The following is a 22,416-nucleotide window of genomic DNA, read 5'->3' as shown; positions in this document are numbered from 1 at the left end:
ACATACTAAGCATCCAATAAATATTTGTTGAACAAAGGAAAAAAAATCTTCCTGCAAGAACACTACATACTTTTACAGAGAAAGAAAACATTGAGACCAAGAATACATAACTTTAAGTTTTTCCCCTTTAAAAGCAAATGTAGTTTTTCTACATCTGTGTTGCCCTCTAAAGAGTGTTCAGTTACTTCCTTTCCATTACCTATCTATATTAAAGTAACTGAATCCATAATTAAACCTTCTCATAAAATGTATCCAGGCTTTGCTGGCTTAAATGGTTAATTGAAAAAATATTTCCAATCTTTAACAAACCCTTCCAGAGAACAGAAAAAGGGGGAACACATTCTAACTTGTGTTGTATAGCCAACAAAACATTCACACCCAAAGTCAAGAAGGACATTACAAAAAAGAAAAAGTACACGCATACCTCAGACATATTCCAGACCACCACAATAAAGCAAGTATTACACTAAAGCAAGTCAGATGAATTTTTTGCTTTCCCAGTGCATATAAAAATTATGCTTACACTATACCGTAGTCTATTAAGTGTACAATAGCATTATGTCTAAAAACACAATGTATATACCTTAATTCAAAATTACTTCGTTGCTAAGAATGTTAACCATCATCTGAGCTTTCAGTGAGTCATAATGTTTTTGCTGATGGAAGGTCTTGCCTCAATGTTGATGGCTGCTGACTCATCCGGGTGGTGGTTGCTGAAGGCTGGGGTAGCCGTGGCAATTTCTTAAAATAAGACTACAATGAAGTTTGCTACATACATTGACTCTTTCTTTCATGTACGATTTATCTGTAGCATGTGATGCTGTTTGACGGAATTTTACCCACAGTAAAACTTCTTTCAAAACTGGAGTCCATCCTCTCAAACCCTGCCACAGGTTTACCAACTAAGTTTATATAATATTCTAAGTCCTTTGCGTCATTTCAACAATCTTCACAGCATCTTCCCTAGGAGTAAATTCCATCTCAAGAAACCACATTCTTTGCTCATCCGTAAGAAGTAACTTCTTGGGGCTCCTGAGTGGCTCAGTCAACTAAGCGTCTGACTCTTGATTTCGGCTCAGGTCATGATCCCAGGATTGTGAGACTGACCCCCACATTGGGCTCCACACTGGGCATGGAGTCTGCTTGGGATATTCTTTCTCCCTCTGCCCCTTCCCCACTCACATACACACTCTCTCTCTTTAAAAAAAAAAAGTAATTTCTCATCCATTCAAGTTTTATCATGAGATTACAGCAATTCAGTCACATCCTCAAGTTCCACTTCTAATTCTGGTTCTCTTGCTATTTCTACCAACTTGCTATTTCTGCAGTTACTCCCTCCACTTAAGTCTTAAATCCCTCAAAGTAATCCATGAGAGTTGGAATCCACTTCTTCCAAAGTCCTGTTCATGTTGAGATTTTGACCTCTTCCCATGAATCACAAATGTTCTTCAGGACATCTTGAATACTGAATCCTTCCAGAACGTTTTCAATTTACTTTGCCCAGATCCATCAGAGGAATCACTGTCTGCAGCAGCTATAGCCTTATGAAATGTATTTCTTAAATAATAATAAGACTTGATAGTCAAAATGACTCCTTGATCCATGGGCTGCAGAATGGATGTTGGATTAGCAGGCACAAACACAACATTCATTTCATTGTACATCTCTATCAGAGCTTTTGGGTGACCAAGTGTTGTCAATGAGCAGTAATATTTTGAAGGAAAAATTTTTCTGAGCAGTTGGTCTCAACAGTGGGCTTAAAATATGCAGTACACCACATTGTAAACAGATGTGCTACCATTCAGGCTTTGTTGTTCCATTTATAGAGCAAAGGCAGAGGAGATTTAGCATAATTCCCCCGTACCCTAGGATTTCTGGAATGGTAAATGAGCACTGACTTAAACTTAAAGTCACCAGCCAAGAGAGTCAGCCTGTCTTTTCAAGTTTTGAAGCCAGGCACTGACTTCTTCTTTCCAGCTGTGGAAGTCCTAGATGGCATCTCCTAATAAAAGGATGTTTTGTCTATATTGAAAATCTCTTGTTAAATAACCTATTAACAAAACAGAAGCAAATCAACACAAACCTTCATGAATTATCTTAACTATGTCTTCTGGGTAACTTGCTGCAGCTTCTACATCCGCACTTGCTGCATCACTTTGCACTTTTATGTTATGGAGACAGTTTGTTTCCCTAAACCTCATGAACCAACTTCTGTTAGCTTCAGACTTTTCTTCTGCAACTTCCTCACCTCTCTTCACCTTCGCAAAATTGAAGAGAGTTAGGGCCTTCCTCTTGGATTAGGCTTTGGCTTAAGGAAATGCTATAGCTGGTTTGATTTTCTATTCAGACCATTAAAACTTTCTTTTTTTTTTTTTTTAAAGTTTATTTATTTTTGAGACAGAGAGAGACAGAGCATGAATGGGGGAGGGGCAGAGAGAGAGGGAGACACAGAATCCGAAACAGGCTCCAGGCTCTGAGCTGTCAGCACAGAGCCCGACGCGGGGCTCGAACTCACAGACCGCGAGATCATGACCTGAGCCGAAGTCAGACGTTTAACCGACTGAGCCACCCAGGCGCCCCAAAACTTTCTTCATATCAGCAATAAGACTCTTTTGCTTTCTTATAATTCTTGTGTTTATCAGAATAGCACTTTTGATTTCCTTCAAGGACTTTTCCTTTGCATTCATAGCATGGTTGTTTGGTGCAAGAGGCCTAGCTTTTGGCTTATCTCGGCTTTTGACATGCCTTCCTTACTGAGCTTAAGCATTTCTAGCTTTTGATTTAACATGAGAGATGGGACTCTTCCTTTTACTGGAACACTTAGAGGCCATTATAGGGCTATTAATCGGCCTAATTTCTTTTTTTTTTTTTTTTTTTTTTTTTAAATACCACAGGCCAGGTGGCTTCTATTTTTTTTTTTTAATTTTTTTTTTTTTAACGTTTATTTATTTTTGAGACAGAGAGAGACAGAGCATGAACAGGGGAGGGGCAGAGAGAGAGGGAGACACAGAATCCGAAACAGGCTCCAGGCTCTGAGCTGTCAGCACAGAGCCCGATGCGGGGCTCGAACTCACAGACCGAGAGATCATGACCTGAGCCGAAGTCGGACGCTTAACTGACCAAGCCACCCAGGCGCCCCAATCGGCCTAATTTCAATATTAAGTCTCAGGGAATAGGGAAGCTTGAGGAAAGGGAGACCAGAGTACGGCCAGTAGGTGGAGCAGTCAGAATACACACATTTATCAATTAAGTTCACCATCGTATATAAGGGTGTGGTTCATGGTGACCCAAAACATTTACAATAGTAACACAAAGATCACTGATCATAGAGCATCATAACAAATATAATAATAAATAAAAAGTTTGAAATATTTTAAGAATCACCAAAATGTGATACAGAACACAAAGTGAGTAAATGCTGTTGGAAAAATGGTGCCAGTGACGTGCTGGGCACAGGGTTGCCACAAACCTTCAATTTGTAAAAAAACAAGATCTGAAAACCTCAATAAAGTGAAGCACAGTAAAATAAGGTATGCCCGCATATGCCAATCTCCTATGTACATAGATACAAAAGTCTTAAATAACCTATTAACAAAACAGAAGCATCCCAACACAAAGGTTTGTCAAGGCAGACTCACATAAATCTCTTGGGTTCTATGATCTACTCAACAGCAAACTTACTAATGATTCAAAGGATACAGGCAATTATAAGGTACATATAAAACATATTCCCTTGGGGAAATGTGATCCTTTCAAATGCAGCTACTCGTAAAAATGTCTAAGGATGCATTCTGATTTTGTGGCTTAAAATGTGGAGTGTGTTTTTTTCATTGAAATAGTTGACACACAATGTTACATTAGTTTTGGGTGTACAACACAATGATTGAATAAGTCTCTCTATATATTATGTTATGCTCACCACAAGGAGAGCCACCATCTACCAACCACACAACACTATTACAGCACCACTGATTATATTCCCTATTCTGTACCACCTTTCATCTCTGTGACTTATTCATCCCATAACTGGAAGTTAGACCTCCCACTCCATCCATCATTCCCCCTTTTTGCTTATCCCCTACTCCCTCCCCTTTGGCAACCACCAGTTTGTTCTCTGTGTTTATGGATCTGTTTCTGCTTTTTGTTTGTTCATTTGTTTTGTTTTTTAGAATCCACATATAAGTGAAATCATATGGTATTTATCTTCTCTACTTCATGTAGCATAATACCCTCTGGGTCCATCCATGTTGTTGAAATGGCAAGATCTCATTTTTTATGACTGCATAATACTCCATTATGTATGTATACTGCATCTTCTTTATCCATTCATCTATCATCGATGGACACTCAGGCTGCTTCCATATCTTAGCTACTGTAAATTATGCTGCGGTAAACACAGGGGAGCATATATCTTCTGAAATTAGTGTTTTCATTTCCTCCGAGTGTAAGGTATGTTTTGAGCAAAGTTATATGAACACATTGCTTCAAAGAAGGAGACTTTTTGGTTATGGGGCATCCTTATCTTATATCCCACTAATTATACAACTCCAGCCGGCCATGTCTCCCACATGTATATATATCTATACATAGATACATACATAGATATGTGTATATATCTATAAATTCCAGAATTATTTACAATAAGCAACCCTGATTTATATCTAGCAGTTATATTCTGCCAGAAATTTTCATTAAGGACTCTGTATTGCCTTTTGGCTAACAAATATCCTTAGTGTGTTTATCAGGAGGTTGGGTTATTATTAAGTTTTGATCGAGGTCATTCATTCCTCCCTGAGAATCCCTGGGTAGAAGAGGAATAGGTTATAGGCTTAATGTTAACCCTTTCCTTCTGGGTTTACTCTAAGTATACTAAAACTGAAACTCCAAGCCCTACAGAATCTCCCTTGCTAATAGAAGTAGTCTCTCCTCCCAAGTCCGGTTTGAAGACACAACCAAGGTAGTTACCTGCCAAGAGGATGCCAACTCTTCTCATTCCCCACTTCCATCACTTCTCATCTCCTACAGACTGATAACTGGAATTAGATCCCAGAGTCCAAAGGCTCTGTTAATTTACATTGACCAAAACCCCTATAGAATATTTATGGCACTGAATCCTAAGGGTGCTAGACATTTTAGATGAGGCTAAACTGATTGATAGGAGTGCACTTACCAGAGATTCTGAATTGAATACACTAGAATCCAGGTATTACACATCTCAAAGTGGTTCTAACTGTTTGGTTACCTGAAACCTTGGCTCATTAGTGGCCTATGCTTAATGAAATTGGGGTGCCAGCAGTTTCTTGCTGTAATATAGGAAGAAAAACCCAAAGATTTATTGAGAAAAGTTTGCTGGAATGCTATCACCTATGATCAGGTAACCCATTTCCCATATTTTATGGGAGGTCTCAGAGGACAGTGAAAAATACACTAATGAGGAAAGTGTCAGTATCCTTGAAAAGTACTATAGTGGCTAAATCTCTATGCCTGAATAAAGGTGAAAGATACTGCCAATGAAACTGGTTTCCTGATTTCCAAGGCAATAATGAGATCCTGCTGTGACAGAGGTCAAGTAGCAGCACTAACTGCCAGAAGCAAGGTAAGCCTGATTTCTAAAATAGGCACAAGCCTGGAATGGCAATCAGAATGGTTTACTCACAAGGATTCTTTTTTTAAAAAATTGAGTATAGCTGATACACAATATTAGTTTCAGGTGTACAACTTAGTGATTCAACAATTCTATTTTATGCTGGGCGTACCACAAGTGTAACTACCATCTGTCACCATGCAACACTATTAGAATACCACTATATTCCCCACGCTGTACCTTTTATTCCTGTGACTCATTCATTCCATAAATGGAAGCCTGTGTCTCCTGCTCCCCTTCACCCATTTTGCCAAACTTCCCACTCCCCTCCCCTAAAACCGTCAGTTTGTTCTTTGCATTTATTGGACTGACTTTGTGTCTATTCATTTGTTTTCTTTTTTAGATTTCACAGGATTCTTGGTAGTGACTAACTGATCATGGCATCCCAAATCCAAAACCGTTGGTGATCTCAATAAGGCCTATTTTCTCACTTCTCAACCTACATACTTTCCCCATAAGATCCTATGACTTCAATTTCGATCTTTTCTAGTAACTCTTAAATTTACATTTCCAGTTCATACTTCTCGTTTGAGTAAGAGGAAATTTAAGGGGATGACTCAGAGTTTGGTATGTTCCTAGGTTTAAGGAAAAACAATGAATGGTATCAAACCATGCCTGAAAAGACTATAAAAAAGCAAGAGGCTGTGGCTGGAGCTGCTCAAGCCCGTGGCAGAACAAAATGAGGGAGGCTAGTTGGAAATGAGCCATGTCCACAGATGTTGGGGCAAAGATTCTACTTTTCTGTAGACCAGATATGATCCTCTGAGAGACATCATTCAGAAGTCAATTTTAAAGGGCTCCAAACTAAGGGAGGGTCAAAAAGACCTCAAGAGAGAAATTTCTGGGGATATTTCTGTACCAAGAAAGGTGCAGTCAAGTTCTCTGAAAATACACACAGGAAAAGCCGGTGGCATAAATAGCCAACAACTGTGCATTTACCTGGTCCTGACAGCATCAACTCCAGATGACCCTCTTGCCCATCCTTGTGCAACCACGTTCTTTTATCCTATCTCCTCTTTCCCTGGGCCCTATTCTGGTGAAAGAGAGGTAAAAGGACCATCACACTCTCACTATCACTGCAGGCTTCCATGCCTGGGTCAGGCCCAAAGAAGGAGAGGAAAAGTCTTATAATGTTGAAGTTTGGGTTATTACAATGAACAGAAATTTTTAATGACTGAAATAAGAATGTTTTTGCAACTTTCTACAGGACTGAGAAAGTACTGGAGCTTGCCTAAGACATTTTTGGGATGGGAAGAGCAGAGTCACAGAGTGAGTTTAACAAGAAGTGGTGAGAAAACAAAGTTTGAGTTCAGTTCCTTCAGTAAATCAGTTACATGTTAGAAATTGAATTCTTTCAATTAAAACAGTGTAAATAGATCAGTTCTTTCTAACAGGAACGACGAAAGAAAAGGTGACTCTAATTCATGCTGAGTGCCTAAGAGGCACATTCAATCCTGGCCCAAAGTCTCCTACGAAGGTTCAGTGTCCTACCTTATGACACCAGTGCAGGTATAGTTCATACCCTTCCCAAACCAACAAAAATGCAAGTACCTGGAAAAGCAAAGAAGAAAAAGGAGGTTATTTTGAAATCAAGTTGCTGTCCAAAGCACTGTTCTGTAGTTCAAAATTCCTTTCAGAGTCTAGGATTACATTCACTTCTTGCTATACCTGCACTTGTCAGCCTCTGGTACTTTGTCATGCTGCCCTTCTGCCTGAAAAGCTCTCCCTCCCCATGCCACTGATGCTTCAAAGGCAATTCAAACGTCACCTTCTATTTGCAATTTTCACCAGCAACCCCGAAAATTATTATTGTCTCTGGTATTTCATAACAATCACCACACTGATATCCTTCCTGAGTTCCTACCAATTTATTTTCCCTATGGTAAACTGTATTCCTGGTATGACTTAGACCCACTTGTGACAAAAGAGAGGACAAGGGCCAGCCCTTCCGTTGGTTATTTAAAAGCTCTTTCTTGGGGTGCCTGGGTGGTTCAATCAATTAAGCATCCGACTCTTGGTTTCAGCTCAGGTCATGATCTCATGGTTCATGTGATTGAGCCCTCATACAGTACAGAGCCTGCCTGGCATTCTCTCTCTCTCCCTCTGTCTCTGCCCCTCCCCCACGCATGCACTCACTTGCTCTTCTCTCTCTCAAAATAAAAAAAAAAAGAAAAACAAAAAATTTAAAAATAGAAAAACTTTTTCTTGAGAAACCAGTGCCATTGTTACAACTGTTAACCACTATTGTTAACCCTTGGTATTTATTCAATAAATCTCGATTAGATTTGATTGTAAATCTAGCCAGTCACCAAGTCAGTATGGAGATGCAAACAAAATCAGAACCCTCAGATACTTAGGATATTAACAAGAGTTGGACTTTATAAAGCTCTTAACCTTTTTATAAAAATAATTTTATGTATCTTATTTCATTTGTTCTTTATCCAGCCCCATAAAATGTCATTTTATTAAATATTATCATTCTCATTTGAAAGAAAAGAAATTGAGGCTCAAAGGGTATACAACTTGACCAAGGTTACAAAGTAACCTAACGACAGAAATAGAACTCAGGTTTTCCTCTTTGTTCATTGTTGTTGCTACTGCTTATATCCAAAAGGAGGGCAGAATAGAAAGTTTGTTGTAATATATTGCTTTATTAGACACTAGAACTCATTCTCACCTTCGAAGCTAATGATACCATTCATTTCATGTTCACTGTGTATAAAAGCAATACAATTCAGTGGCCAGAGTTTGGCTCAGAGCACATTTTTCACCTGCATTTTCCCCATTAAAAAGAAAAGTTTCTATCCAACCTCTCTGCCTACAGCCACCCTCCACACCACAACTTCCAGGATGGTTTTCCTAAAATAGAAATCTGACTTATGCCAAATGGCTTAGTCTTACTTTCCAGACCTTCCAAAATCTGTCACAAGCTTATCTATCCTTTGAGCCTGGTTCCCAATTATTCTTCATTATGTTCTACATTCTAACAGAACTGACCTTTCCCTCTGATCTAGTCACACTCCATATTTTTGTCTTGCCAACTTTGTCTTGATGTTCCCACAGCCTGGAATGTTCTTCCCTGATCCCCATATACACATGTCCAAATCCAACATCCCATCAGTGACACCTCTTACAAGAAGTCTTACTTAATCTTCTTGGCTGCAAGTTGCCTCTTCCTTTTCAGAACCCATGCAGAACTTTTTTTAGGCCTAATGACAAATATAATGCTCTGCCTGTGTTAGCTACTTTTGTCTGTGACTTAGTTGCCCTACTAGAGTCTAAACTCATTAAGACATTACTATAACTTTACATCTCATACCAATCTCTTTGAAGTGTCCTACATGCAAATGGAAACTGCATATATTTTGTTGATCACTGTATACTCAGCACTTATCATTCATATAATGATTAACAAATTTGCTGAAAAATGCAAATGGCAATGCATTTGGGGGGTTGGGCTTTTCTATATCAGAAAGGAAATCAGGGCGCCTGGGTGGCTCCGTGGTCGCCACAGGATACCGACTTTGGCTCAGGTCATGATCTCACAGTCCGAAGTCTGTGGATTTGGGCCCCACATCAGGCTCTATGCTGATGGCTTGGAGTCTGGACCCTGCTTCAGATTCTGTGTCTCCCTTTCTCTGCCCCTCCCCCACTCGCTCGTGCTTTCTCTCTCTCTCTCTCAAAATAATAAACATTAAAAAAATTAAGGAAAGGGAATTTTCAAATCAGAGAAAGATATGTATGTCCTATGTGTAAGTGCACACTGGAAAACTCCCATTACCTGAAAGCTATCCTCCCATAAGCTTTCCACTTCTACAGACTTTTCTCTTACTTGGCCTGAATTTCTCATACCACACTACACCACTATGTCAGCAACAGAGATGGTCAATATTGCCAAAACACTTGCTAAAATGTACTCAGCCCCTGGACTAGAGGAATAGCATTTGGTATTTTTGTGTGTTTCAATTTTTTTTTTTAATTCCAGTTGGTTAACATACAGTGAAATATTGGTTTCAGGAGAATTCCGTGATTCATCACTTATATATAACACCCAGTGCTTATCGTAACAAGCACCCTCCTTAATGCTCATTACCTATCTAGCCCATCTCCCACCCCCATCCCTCCATCAACCCTCAGTTTATTCTCTATCTGTAAGAGTCTCTTAAGGTTTGTTTCCCTCTTTTTCTCCACACCCCATATGTTCATTGGTTTTATTTCTTAAATTCCACATATGCATGAAATCATATGGCATTTGTCTTTCCCGGACTTATTTTGCTTAGCATAATACATTCAAGCTACATCCACAACATTGCAAATTGCAAGATTTCATTCTTTTTGATGGCTGAGTAATATTCCATTGTGAATACACACACACACACACACACACACACACACACACACACACACACACACACCACATCTTTATCCCCTCATCAGTCAACGGACATTTGGGTTCTCTCCACAGTTTGGCTAATATTGATAACGCAGCTATAAACATCGAGGTGCATGTACCTATTCAAATCTGATTTTTATATCCTTTGGGAAAATACCTAATAGTGCAATTGCTGGATCTTAGGAATATTAGGGTAGTTCTATTTTTCACTTTTTGAGGAACCTTCATATTGTTCTCCAGGGTGGCTATACCACTTTGCAATCCTACCAACAGTGCAAGAGCGTTCTCCTTTCTCTACATTCTTGCCAATACCTATTGTTTCTTGTGTTGTTAATTTTAGCAACTCTGACAGGTATGAGGTAGTATCTCACCATGGTTTTTGCTTTGTATTTTCCTGATGATGAGTGATGTTGAGCATCTTTTTATGTGTCTGTCAGACACCTGGATATCTTGTTTGGACAAGTGTCTATTCATGTCTCCTGCATATTTCTTAACTGAATTATTTGCATTTTGGGTGTTATCTTTGATAATTTCTTTATATGATTTGGATACTAACCCTTTATCAGATATGGCATTTGCAAATATCTTCTCCCATTCCATAGGCTGCCTTTTAGTTTTGTTGATGGTTTCCTTCACTGTGCAGAAGCTTTGTATCTTGATGAGGTCCCAAAAGTTCATTTTTGCTTTTGTTTCCTTTGCCCTAACATGTCTAGTAAGAAGCTGCTCTGGCTGAGGTCAAGAGGTTGTTGCCTGTGTCCTCCTCTAGGATTCTGATGGTTTCCTGTCTCACATTTAGGTCTTTCATCCATTTTGACTTTATTTTTGTGTATGGTGTAAGAAAGAGGTCCAGTTTCATTCTTCTGCATGTTGCTGTCCAGTTTTCCCAACACCATTTGCTGAAGAAACTGTCTTTTTTCCATTGGATATTCTTTCCTGCTTTGTTGAAGATGAGTTGACCATAGAGTTGTGGGTCCATTTCCGAATTTCCTATTTTGTTCCATTGATATGTGTCTGTTTTTGTGCCAAGTACCATACTGTCTTGATGACTACAGCTTTATAATATAGTTTGAAATCCAGAATCATGGAGCCACCAGTTTGTTTTTTTGTTTTCAGGATTGCTTTGCTATTCAGGGTCTTTTGTGGTTCCATACAAATTTTAGGATTGTCCCACCTCTGTGAAAAATGCTGGTGGTATTTTGTTTTTTTTGTTTTTTTTTTTGTTTTTTAAATTTTTTTTACGTTTATTTATTTTTGAGACAGAGACAGAGCATGAACGGGGGAGGGGCAGAGAGAGAGGGAGACACAGAATCGGAAGCAGGCTCCAGGCTCTGAGCCATCAGCCCAGAGCCCGACGCGGGGCTCGAACTCACGGACCGTGAGATCGTGACCTGAGCTGAAGTCGGACGCTCAACCGACTGAGCCACCCAGGCGCCCCTGGTGGTGGTATTTTGATAAGGATTGCATTAAATGTGTAGATTGCTTTGGGTAGTATAGAAATTTTAACAATGTTTGTTCTTCCAATCCATGAGCATGGAATGCTTTTCCATTTCTCTGTGTCCTCTTCAATTCCTTTTATAAGTATTCTACAGATTTCAGTGTGTGACTCAAAGCCATTATTTCCTTGTTGGTTTTCTGCTTAGATGATCTGTCCATTGCTGGAAGTGGGATGTCAAAGTCCCCTACTATTATTATATTATCACTGAACTTCTTTATGTTTGTTAGTAACTCATGCATATTTTTAAGTGCTTTCAAGTTGGGGGCATAAATATTTACAATTGTTAGATCTTGATGGACAGACCCCTTAATTATGACATAATGCCTTTCATCTCCTGTTACCATCTTTGTTTTCAAATCTAGTTTGTCTGATATAAGTATGGCTATTCTGGCTTTCTTTTGATGTCCATTAGCATGATAGATGGTTCTCCATCCCCTCACTTTCAATGTGCAGGTGTCTTTAGGTCTAAAATGAGTACCCTGTAGGCAGCATATAGATTGATCTTGTTTTCTTTATCCATTCTAATACCCTATGTCTTTTGATTAGAGCATTTAGTTCATTTAAATTAAGGGTGATTATTGAATAATATGAATTTAGTGCCATTGTGTTACCTTTAAAGTTGGTGTTTCTAGTGTCTTCTCTATCTCTTTGTAGTCTTTGCTGCTTTTGGTCTTTTATTCCCCCCACTCAAAGAATCTCTCTGAATATTTCTTGCAGAGCTGGTTGAGTGGTCATGACCTCCTTTAGTTTTTGTTTATCTAGGAAACTCTTTATCTTTCCTTCTATTCTGAATGACAGCCTTGCTGTATAAAGTATTGTTGGCTGCATATTCTTCCCATTCAGCACATTGAATATATGCTGCCATTCTCTTCTGGCTGCCATGTTTCTGTAGACAGATCTGTTGTGAACTCAATCTGTCCTCCCTTATAGGTTAAGGGTTTTTCCTCCCTTTCTGTTTTCAGGATTCTTTGTCTATGTATTTTGTGAATTTGACTATGATATGTCTTGGTGATGGTCAGGTTTTGTTGAATTTAATGGGAATTCTCCATGCCTCTTGGTTTTTGATGTCTGTGTCCTTCCCCGGATTACAGAAATATTCAGCTATAATTTGTTCGGATAAACCTTCTGCCCGTTTTTCTCTCTCTTCATCTTCTGGTACTCCTATTTTACGAATGTTAGTCCCTTTTTATAAGTTGCTAAGTTCCCTAAGTCTATCTTTGTGATTCATTACTTTTGTCTCCCTCTTCTTTTCAGCTTCATTATTTTCCATAATTTATCTTCTGTATCACTAATTTGTTCCTCCTCTGCATCCATCTTCACTGTCATGGCATCCATTCAAGTCTGCATTTCAGTTATAGCATGTTTAATTTCAGCCTGACTAGATTTTAGCTCTTTATCTCTGCAATAAGAGATTCTGTATAGTCTTCTATGTTTTTTTCCAGCCCAGCTAGAATCCTTATAATTGTTCTAAATTCTAGTCCTGACATCTTACTTACACCTGTATTGATTAAATCTCTGGTTGTCATTTTTTCCTGTTCTTTCTTTTGGGGTGAATTCCTCTGTCTTGTCATTTTGGGGAAAACAAGAAAAAATAATAAAATAAAAAATTTTAAATAATAATGAAGCTAGATCCTAGGTGTGTTTTGGTTTGTTTGCTAAGAGAAGCTTGATGGGGCACCTGGGTGTCTCAGCAGTTGAGTGTCTGACTCTTGATTTCAGCTTGGGTCATGACACCAGGGTTGTGGGATTGAGCCCATGTCACTGAGCATGGAGCCTGCTTGAGATATTCTCTCTCTCTCTCTCTCTCTCTCTCTCACTTTTCCCCATTCACACGTACTCTCTCAGAAAAAACAAAGTTTAAATAATTCTTAAAATATTTAAAGAGAAGCTTGATAGAAAAAAGAGATTAAAATTAAAAATTAAAAAAATAATAAAATAAAATAAAATAAAATAAAATAAAATAAAATAAAAATTGCTCTTTCCTTACCCAAGGGAAAAAAAGCACAAAAGCAAAACAAACAAAAAACCCAAAGGAAGCTAGATCCTGCTTCCCCTATAGCTGAAGTTTTGCAGCACTCTATGATCATTAGACTTAGTGCATGGAAGGGGTTTGTGCTGTTCTTCTGGGGGAAGGGCCCTCTGCTCTGATTCTCAGGTGGATTTGCCCTAATAGAGATGTGTTTGGAGGGCCCAGGGGGGTGGGGCTTAGTTTAATGGCTCCATTCTCCACTTGGTGGTGCTGTTTAGCCCACTGAGGTCAATCAGTACCGGCTAGGGGTGAAAATAGCTTCACCCTGCTCTCTAGTCTCTGGAGTGGGAAGTTCCCACCCTCACAGAGGCACAATAAATCATCTGTAATCCCACCTTCCATCAGAACCCTGCCTTTCACCGTCTGTGTCCATGCTATCTACCTACTAGGTGGTGCTGCTCTCCTGGGTTCTATCTCAGACTGTGTTTCAAAACCCCACACTTCAGAGACCCCCATGGCTCAGACCCACTCTGATCCTCTGGGGGATGGTCTTGCTGTGCCATGGCCAGTGCTGGCTTGTCCCAGGAAATAGTCACGTGACCACACAGTTGTAGTGGCTCAGAGCTTATGATAAATCACAACACAGCCAGTTCCAAGGTTTTCTGTCCTCAGCCAGTGTTTTTGTTCCTATACTAGTGATAGGGCAGCTCTATGGCACTTGTCCAGTCTTTTGCCCATGGATAGGCTGAGTTGCCTCTACCAAATGCACTCCAAGCATGGGAACTGCTTCTTCCCATGTGATCCAGGGGATCCTTAGACCTCGTTTGCCCAAACCTGAGGCTCTACCCTGCTTCCTCGCCAGAGCACCACCAGGCACTGAGCTCTGAAACTTCAGACTCTGCGCTCCACTATTTATAAAAAAACTGGTGGTATTGAAACCTTCGCCTTTCCCCCCATCAATGGTTTTGGGGAACAGTTTTCTTGTACAGTTCTCTGTGAGTATTTTCACTTTTTTTCTTCACTGTTAGTTCACCTCTCTCCAATCGGGATCTCTCCCTACCACAGCACCCTCAGCTCTTTTCTCCCACACATCAACTCTCTGCAGTTATCTTCCATGGGTCATTTTTTCTGTTTTTAGACTTTCAGCTTAGCTCTCTAAGACTTCTGATTGGTTTTTTAGGTGTTCAGAATGATTTGATATTTATCTAGCTGATTGGGGGAGGAGGCAAGCTTAGAGTCACCCTACTCCTCTGCCATCTTAACCGTCCTCTTGAGGACTAGCATTTGCACAATAGGACAGGTTTGACAAACTACCTAATTTGTAAGGCCAAGGAAGACTGGTTCTCAGGAGATTAAATATGAAATGAGATAGCTCAACATGTAAAGGTACAGCTAATGTGAATCTGTTGAGTGTTTAAAATAACAACACTGAATGAACCATAAAATAGGCCATGAAATAAGACTAGAAAAAGGATGGTCTACCACCCTTTCAAAGGGAAGATTTTAAGACAGATCCTCCAGTAGAACAAGCTTTTTTTTCCTCCATCCATCCCTTGTGCCTAAGATTCAAATAGCTAATATAAACTCCAATTCTGCTAATACAAGAGTAATCTTGGGTTCTGAAGACTCCTGGCACCAATTGGATACCATCCTAGACAGGAGCACCTCATGAGGCTACTTGGGAAGAGAGTAGGGGAAACGTGAAACATTACTCACCAACAGCAATGAAACACTACTCACCACCAGCAATGAAGAGTAGGCAGTCAGGATCCCAAATAAACTCAGCAAAACAATGGACCAAAAGAACCAGTATCCTGTACCTAGAAAAATGACCCTGCAAAAATGTGTTTCAATCCTTAACATATAGCAGAAATAAGTAGTGTCTGTGTCAAGGGTAGGGAATAAGACTGGACTAGATGAGGCTTAGGAAAATGGAAGGAGGTAAGAGAAGAAATCTGAGAATAGATCTGTGAAGAGCTCTGGAGATATTTAGTTGAAAGTTTTAACTTTATCCTATAGGCAACTGGGTACTTTAGTGGGGTTCTGTATAAGTGGTATGATTTTTTTTTTTAATTATTTAGAATATATACTCAAAACTTATGCCCTCTTTAAAAAAATCAATATAATAATACAGAAATTCTGCAATGTCAAAAGAGAAAAAGCCATCCATAAGTTTACCACCTTAATAAAATTAATGTTTTCTGGGGCGCCTGGGTGGCTCAGTGAGTTGAGCGACCGACTTAAGCTTAGGTCATGATCTCACGGTTTGTGAGTTCAAGCCCCGCGTTGGGCTCTGTGCTGACAGCTCAGAGCCTGGAGCCTGCTTCTGATTCTGTGTCTCCCTCTCTCTCTGCCCCTCCCCCACTCATGCTCTGTCTCTGTCTCAGAAATAAACATTAAAAATAAATAAATAAATAATAAAATTAATGTTTTCCATTTTGGCATGGTCCCTGCCCATTTGCATGTATGTTTTCATATATAGCTGCAATCACAGCCACCATATTAACTGCTCTATGCTAGAGCTAAGATATTTGGGCCCTTTAAAAACAGTTCGAACGTATTCTGTTCCTTAAGTATGTTATGAGAGAAAGCTGCTAATAATATGCTAAGAGAAACAGTGTTATTCTGGTCTACGTATTATATGTCAAATAATTTGAACTCATTTCCAGATAACAGGAATTACTTTCTCTTCATATAAAACCTGGAGAAATTATAACTTAATAATATAAAATTTAGATTAGTGAACATAGAACCACATTAAAAACAATAAGGGAAATTCTCTTTCCTCACAGGCTTTAAGACACATCAAGAACAAAGAAACAGGCAATCAGCCATCCTAGTGAGAGCTATCCCAAATCAAGACACTGGGAATAGTATTCTGTAGAATATGAACTCACAACTAGAAATCCGAAAGCATCAAATAATGTCAGCAAATGAATTCAATAAAGCTAACAAATAAAAAACTTGCACTTAAGAAAATATAATGGCACAATCAGAAAATAATCACAAAATAAATATATTTAAGATGTTTAGAGAAATAAAGGAAGGACTAACATGCATGTAACAAGAATATAATGCTTTGGGGTTTTCAAAAAAGATTTTAAGTAATCTCTACACCCAAAATGGGGCTTGAACTTACAACTCCAAGATCAAGAGTCACATGTTCTACTGACTGAGCCAGCCAGGTACCCCAAGAATATGATGTTTCAATATGAGCACAGGGATAATAAAAAAAAAAAAAAACAAAGTTCTTGGGGAAAAAATGAAAGATAGACTTAGTATCAGTCTAGATACAGCCAAAGGATTAATCAAACAGCTTAACCAAGAAGCGACACCAACTTTGCTTTCAAGTGAGAATGGAAAGTTAAGGTTTGCCATTTAATGGTGCCTCTACCTTTTCTAATCATTTCCCTGGCTACATTAGATTTTTTCTTTTTTTTTTTTTTTTTACTTCCTTTCAACCTTATTTTGTATATTCAATCACACATAAATATTATTAGTTCAATTCATCTGCTGTGAACTTCAGGCAAAGGAAGAGCTGTGGTTTTATTTCTCTCTCTCCCTTTTCTACCTCTTCCTGTCCCATTAATCTGTACTCATTCTTAGTGATGGTGTGTGCATGTGGTGGGGGGAGATAACAAAATGGAGTGAGAAGAATGAAAAGGAGTTAGCTTAAGTGACTGCCTACACATCAGTGGAACTTAAAAAAGGAAGTCTTTCTTGGTCATCACTCCTTTTTTCTGCAAATATACAGTTGCTGGGAATATACAGTAGGCTCATTCCATATGGATTGTCCAATGCAGGCTTCTTCTGACTTAGTATTTTCAAGCAGTTTTCTCCCTGCTCTGGGCCATTTGCTTTATATCCCCTTAGCAGCATAATCACATCCCCCTTTTAGATGGAAGCCTTCTCATTCAATACAGAAAGACTTTTTAGGGCAGACTAGTCAATGCAGCCTCCTCACTTAAATCCACATTTGCTGCACCAAAGCTTAAAGAGACCTTCCAGGACCCCTTCTCTGCTTTCCCATAGCTGCAAGATGCAGCTTTCTTGTACCTTCCCCAAATACATTTCCTACATACCACAATGCTTTATATTAGTCCCACCAATTTATTGTCAGCTGACAGTAATTCTGAGGGGGAAAAAAAGACACATTGTGGTGAGGCATTAGAAACTTTCACATAACGTAAGGAATGGGGAGACATGTCTAACCCCACAACACACATGGGGGGAAAAGGGAAGTGATAGTCACCCCATCAAAAATTCTGCTCTAAAAGGGAATAACAACTAAAAAAGCTGGATGATATGTTCTTTAGAATCTAAATGAAGGCATGAGGGAGCCAATAAGCAGTGACGAACTATGGAACCAAGATCCAAGTAAGAGAGGAAAATCCACAATACATAACTTGTCATTTGGGTGATTTTTCTCTAGAAGAAGTGGCTGAGATAGAGATATCTTGCAGGGCTAGGAGGACAAAAATATGGGGAGGGTAATCTGCTAGACACTATACACTTTGATTTAGGACCTTCTAGGGCTAAATCTTAGGAGTAAGCACAAACCAAAAATAGACTGCTTCTGGGGGACTGAATCATAGCTTTGAACAATTTAAGTATGTAATATTGAATTAAGGTGAACAGGATTTGCTAATACACCTAGGTATTTGTCAGAGTAACTGAGAGGACATAATGTAATTCAAGGTCTCAAATTACCTATACAACTTATTATATACAATACTGCGCTCAAGCAAAACTATCAGTCATGCTAGGATAGGAGACCACATTAGTGAATGCCTAAAGAGATGACAACATAAAAAGATCTCTGGCATATCTAGGTAAGAAAGGTATTAGACACAGACTTCTAAATAAGTATCCGTAAAATGTTTAGACTGTGACAAAATTAAGAATTTCAGTATAGAACTATTTAAAAGGAGACCAATTTAAAAAAATAAAAGAATTTGTTAAACAAAGAATAGGTCAGAAAAAAATATCAAGAATGAAACAGACACACGAACAAATATACAAAAAATAAAGAAAAGTAAGACACTTGGGGATAAAGAAAGGAGGTCTAATATACATAAAATTGAAGTTCCAAACGTAGAGGTGATAAAAAATTGAGTGAAAACATCTGAAAAGAGAGTGGCTGAGAACTTTTCCAAAATGATTAAAATATTTTATTGGTCTGGGATCAGTCAGTAAAGGCTTTATTATAGGGATCAGACCTTATGCTGTTATAGAAGCCACTAGAGAAGGCTATATAAGTCTGTTACATCTGCTCTGATATTGGGCCTAAAGCTGCTAGAACTCAGGCCAGCAGTCGGGAAGGAAAACTGAACCTGACATATGAGAGAACTAAACTCTATAATGAGCAACTGGAACCCACAAGAACAAACTGAAACACATGAGGATAAACTGAAACCCATGTGGACACATACAATGGAACCTGTGTCTGTCTTTCACTGGGTCAAGCATTTAGCTAAGCTGGTCCAGGATACTGCTGCCTCAACATCCATTTTGTTTGGCCAAGTGGGCTGCAAGGAAGTTAAACTGACATTAGCCCCCTCAGAGAAACACATGCCCTATACAGCATCCCAGAGCCACAAGCAAATATAAATTCCTGATAGGACTCCCCCAACAGCCCTTGGGATCAGATTTCCTCTGCTCCCTGGCACCTGTATGCCTTATGTGCCCCTTAGATATGACTCTCATGGGGCTTACCAAACTCCTGCTCTTTTAGTTTGAATTGACCAATCTGGTCCTAGCCCAGTAACCACTCCATCCGAGGACACTAATAAAGGCATGTGCCTAAGTCATGCCTTCTGTCTAAACTCTGCCTTGACCTTCCATGTGCCCCCTTGAGGTATACCATGTACATCCTCTAGTACCTATAAGTAATAAACTTCTCTCTTTTGATTTCTCTTGTGGCCTGTTGTTGAACCACCACTCACTACTGTTGTTGCCTTGACTCATGATCCAGCACCCTGTGCTCCACAGAAAAGAATGTTAATTTAGCAAAGTTATAATACACTGCCTCCAACCTTGATGATAAGAATGACCTGTAGAAAAAGTTGGTGCCTTTGGTCATTGAGCTGCACACTTATATGGCCTAGGACACAGAGAAACTAAAAAAGAGATGGCAGGATTAGGGAGTATGTAGGCCAAGGTACCACCCCATGCCCCAGCATGAAGGCAGCCATAATGCCTGGGCACACCAATGATCTTCAGATTATAAAACAATGGCTGCTGATTCACTTCCCACATCCAAATTTTATGCAACTTTCTCGTGTACCTAATCCTAACCCAATCCTATACTGGCAATAGAATTCTTAGAAATGTAGTTTCAGTTTAGCAGTCCCAGATAATATAAGATCACAGCCCACTCATGGTCAACTTGGAATCCATACACACCTCTACTAACTACCCTTACTTTCTAATATGATGCAATGATCTCTCATAGAACCAAAAATACACCAATCCTCTCTCCAAGAGAGGTTAGAGTTCTCACCACAGGGTGATGGTTATACCTCCAGTTTAAGTACTGATATATATGGTTAACTACTATTAACATATATATATATATATATGTTATATATAAATATATATAGATATAGATATATATATATAGATAGATAGATATAGATATAGATATATATAGAAGGAAGGAAGGAGAGAGGAGCAAGCAGAATTCTGGCCCCCATGAATTCTGTCCTCTGGTGTCACACCAGTGATGATGTTATATTAGATGGCAAAAGGAACTTTGCAGACATAATTAAGGTTACTAAACAGCTGACTTTATTTTATTTATTTATTTATTTATTTATCTATTTATTTATTTATTTATTTTTGAGACAGAGAGAGACAGAGCATGAACAGGGGAGGGTCAGAGAGAGAGGGAGACACAGAATCTGAAACAGGCTCCAGGTTCTGAGCGGTCAGCACAGAGCCCAACGCAGGGCTCGAACTCACGGACCACGAGATCATGACCTGAGCCGAAGTCGGACGCTTAACCGACTGAGCCACCCAGGCGCCCCGACTAAACAGCTGACTTTAAAATAGGGAGATTAACCTGGATTATCCGGGTAAATTCAGTGTTATCACATGAACTCTTAAAATCAGAAGAGGAGGGCATAAAAAGGAAGTAAGAGAAATGAGAAAGAAGAACTCAGAAATCTGAAGTTTGAGAGGACCTGACACACAGTTCTTAGTTCTGAAGATAGAGAAGGTCACAAGCTAAAGAATTCACTGGCTTTGAGAAGGTGAGAATAACTTCCATCTGACAACCACCAAAGAAAGGGCACTTCATTCCTACAATGAGAAATGCATGGATTCTGCCAACACTGAATAAACCAAGAAGTGGATTCTCACCCAGTCTACACATAAATGCTCAGGCCAGCATTTATGCACCTTGCTTTCAGTATTACAGTATTATGGTATAGTATTATTAGCACCTTGATTTCAGTATTATAAGATCCTAAGCAGAGTACCCAGCTGAGTACCTAAGCAAAGTACCTAAGCTGAGCATGACTGACTTATGACCTACAGAACTATAAGACAATAAACAGATATTGTTTTAGGCCACCCAATTTTCAGTAATTTGGTATAGTAACAATGGTAAAACTGCCCATAAAACTTACTTGTGACATTAGAACCTGTGGGAGCACAATCATATATACAACTTCTATTTGATAATGGACAATTTAGTGAGAATTCTGCTTGCTGCTGAGTATGTTTCTTCCAACGATGCATTCCAAAACTAGAGAAATAACCATAGAGTGGGATTGGGATGTGCTAGACCCACTATGGAAATGGACCTCAGCCAGGAGGAGGGGCCAAGATGGCAGAGCTGCATGGAACTTTTTTCTCCCTCTCTTGTCCCTGAAATACAGCTAAATCAACACCAAACCATCTTGCAAATGGTTTGCAAATAGTTTCCAAACCTAGAAAACTGATTTGAGGATTAATGCAACAATCTGCACAACCTGAACCACAGAACTCAGCAGGTATGTGGTGTGGAGAGGTGAACTGGGGTAGACAGAAGCCACAGAGGGTAGAGAGCTGCTTTTGCTTGAGGAGAAAGAACAGAGACGGGGGGAAAGTACAGGAAAAGCACTCCCTCACCACACAAAAGCAGCTGGAGAGAAAGAGTGGACGGAACAAAAAAAGAAAGGAGAAAGGGACTGCAAAGGGCTGAACAAAAAAAGAAAGGAGGAAGGAGACGGTTTGAATTCCATTAAGATGCTATAAACAGGAGAGCACGGAGCTTGAAACTCTGCAGCTCAATACCTGGCAGAGCTCTGGTGGGAAGAGCTAATCCTCAGGAGCAGTGAAGTCCAAGGGGTCCTCAGGCCACACGGGGAGAGGTAGTTCCCCTGCTGGGAGGACATTTGGTAGAGGCTATGTGGCCTCCCCACAGGCAAAGGTCCCAGCGGACCCCAAACAGCCACATTTGCTGGTGTTGGAACAAGGATGTGAGGGGTGAAGTCTGGTGTCAGATGGGTATTGTGATTTACCATAATCCCTGAAACGCTGCTGCTACACGATCACACGAACTTCTGGGGTGGGCTAGCACCCAGCCGCAGTCTCTGGACATCTGCAGCCCAACAGTCACACAAACATACCAGGGGGCTGGCCAGCACCCAGCCAGTGCTCAGCGAGACCCTCCCCTAGAGGGTCTGAGCAGGTCAAAGCTGCAGGACCCTCAGAAGTGAAGGGTTTGGAAACACAGCCCCATCTTAGATAAAATTCAGAAGGGAGGTGCCAGCTGGCAGGTTGATGGCTTGGTCATGTGCAGCATAGAAGTGGGGAGTGGACGGAAACTCTTGCTGATTGCTGGTCAGCAAGAGTACAGAATTCTGATACTAGAGACTAGGTAGCTGGGTGACACCATTTTCTTTTCTTTTTTTAATGTTCATTTATTT

The 22,416-nt window shown here is 39.7% G+C and overlaps 1 protein-coding gene across 10 annotated transcripts in view; it reads right to left on the bottom strand.

The window, feature by feature from the left end:
* GDPD4 (glycerophosphodiester phosphodiesterase domain containing 4) overlaps window positions 1–22,416 on the bottom strand; it is a 196,534-nt gene that overhangs the window by 135,345 nt on the left and 38,773 nt on the right. For 7 of the 10 annotated variants that reach the window (XR_006193357.1, XR_006193356.1, XM_042903891.1 and 4 more), the window contains 2 exons: window positions 15,242–15,335; window positions 7,136–7,195 (listed from right to left, as the gene is read on the bottom strand). The exons of 2 other annotated variants lie outside the window; for them this stretch is intronic. Coding sequence is in view for 6 of the 8 variants with exons in the window: in XM_042903891.1 (XP_042759825.1) it covers window positions 7,136–7,195; window positions 15,242–15,335 (154 nt within the window). In the remaining 2 variants the exon portion in view is untranslated. The remainder of the gene's footprint in view (window positions 1–7,135; window positions 7,196–15,241; window positions 15,336–22,416) is intronic. One more of the 10 variants, XM_042903893.1, reaches the window with a different exon arrangement.

This window comes from Panthera leo, chromosome D1, assembly GCF_018350215.1.
Source record: "Panthera leo isolate Ple1 chromosome D1, P.leo_Ple1_pat1.1, whole genome shotgun sequence".
Classification (NCBI taxonomy): Eukaryota; Metazoa; Chordata; class Mammalia; order Carnivora; family Felidae; genus Panthera; species Panthera leo.
Note: the sequence above shows the minus strand (reverse complement) of the source record. Positions and strands in the feature narration are given on the sequence as shown.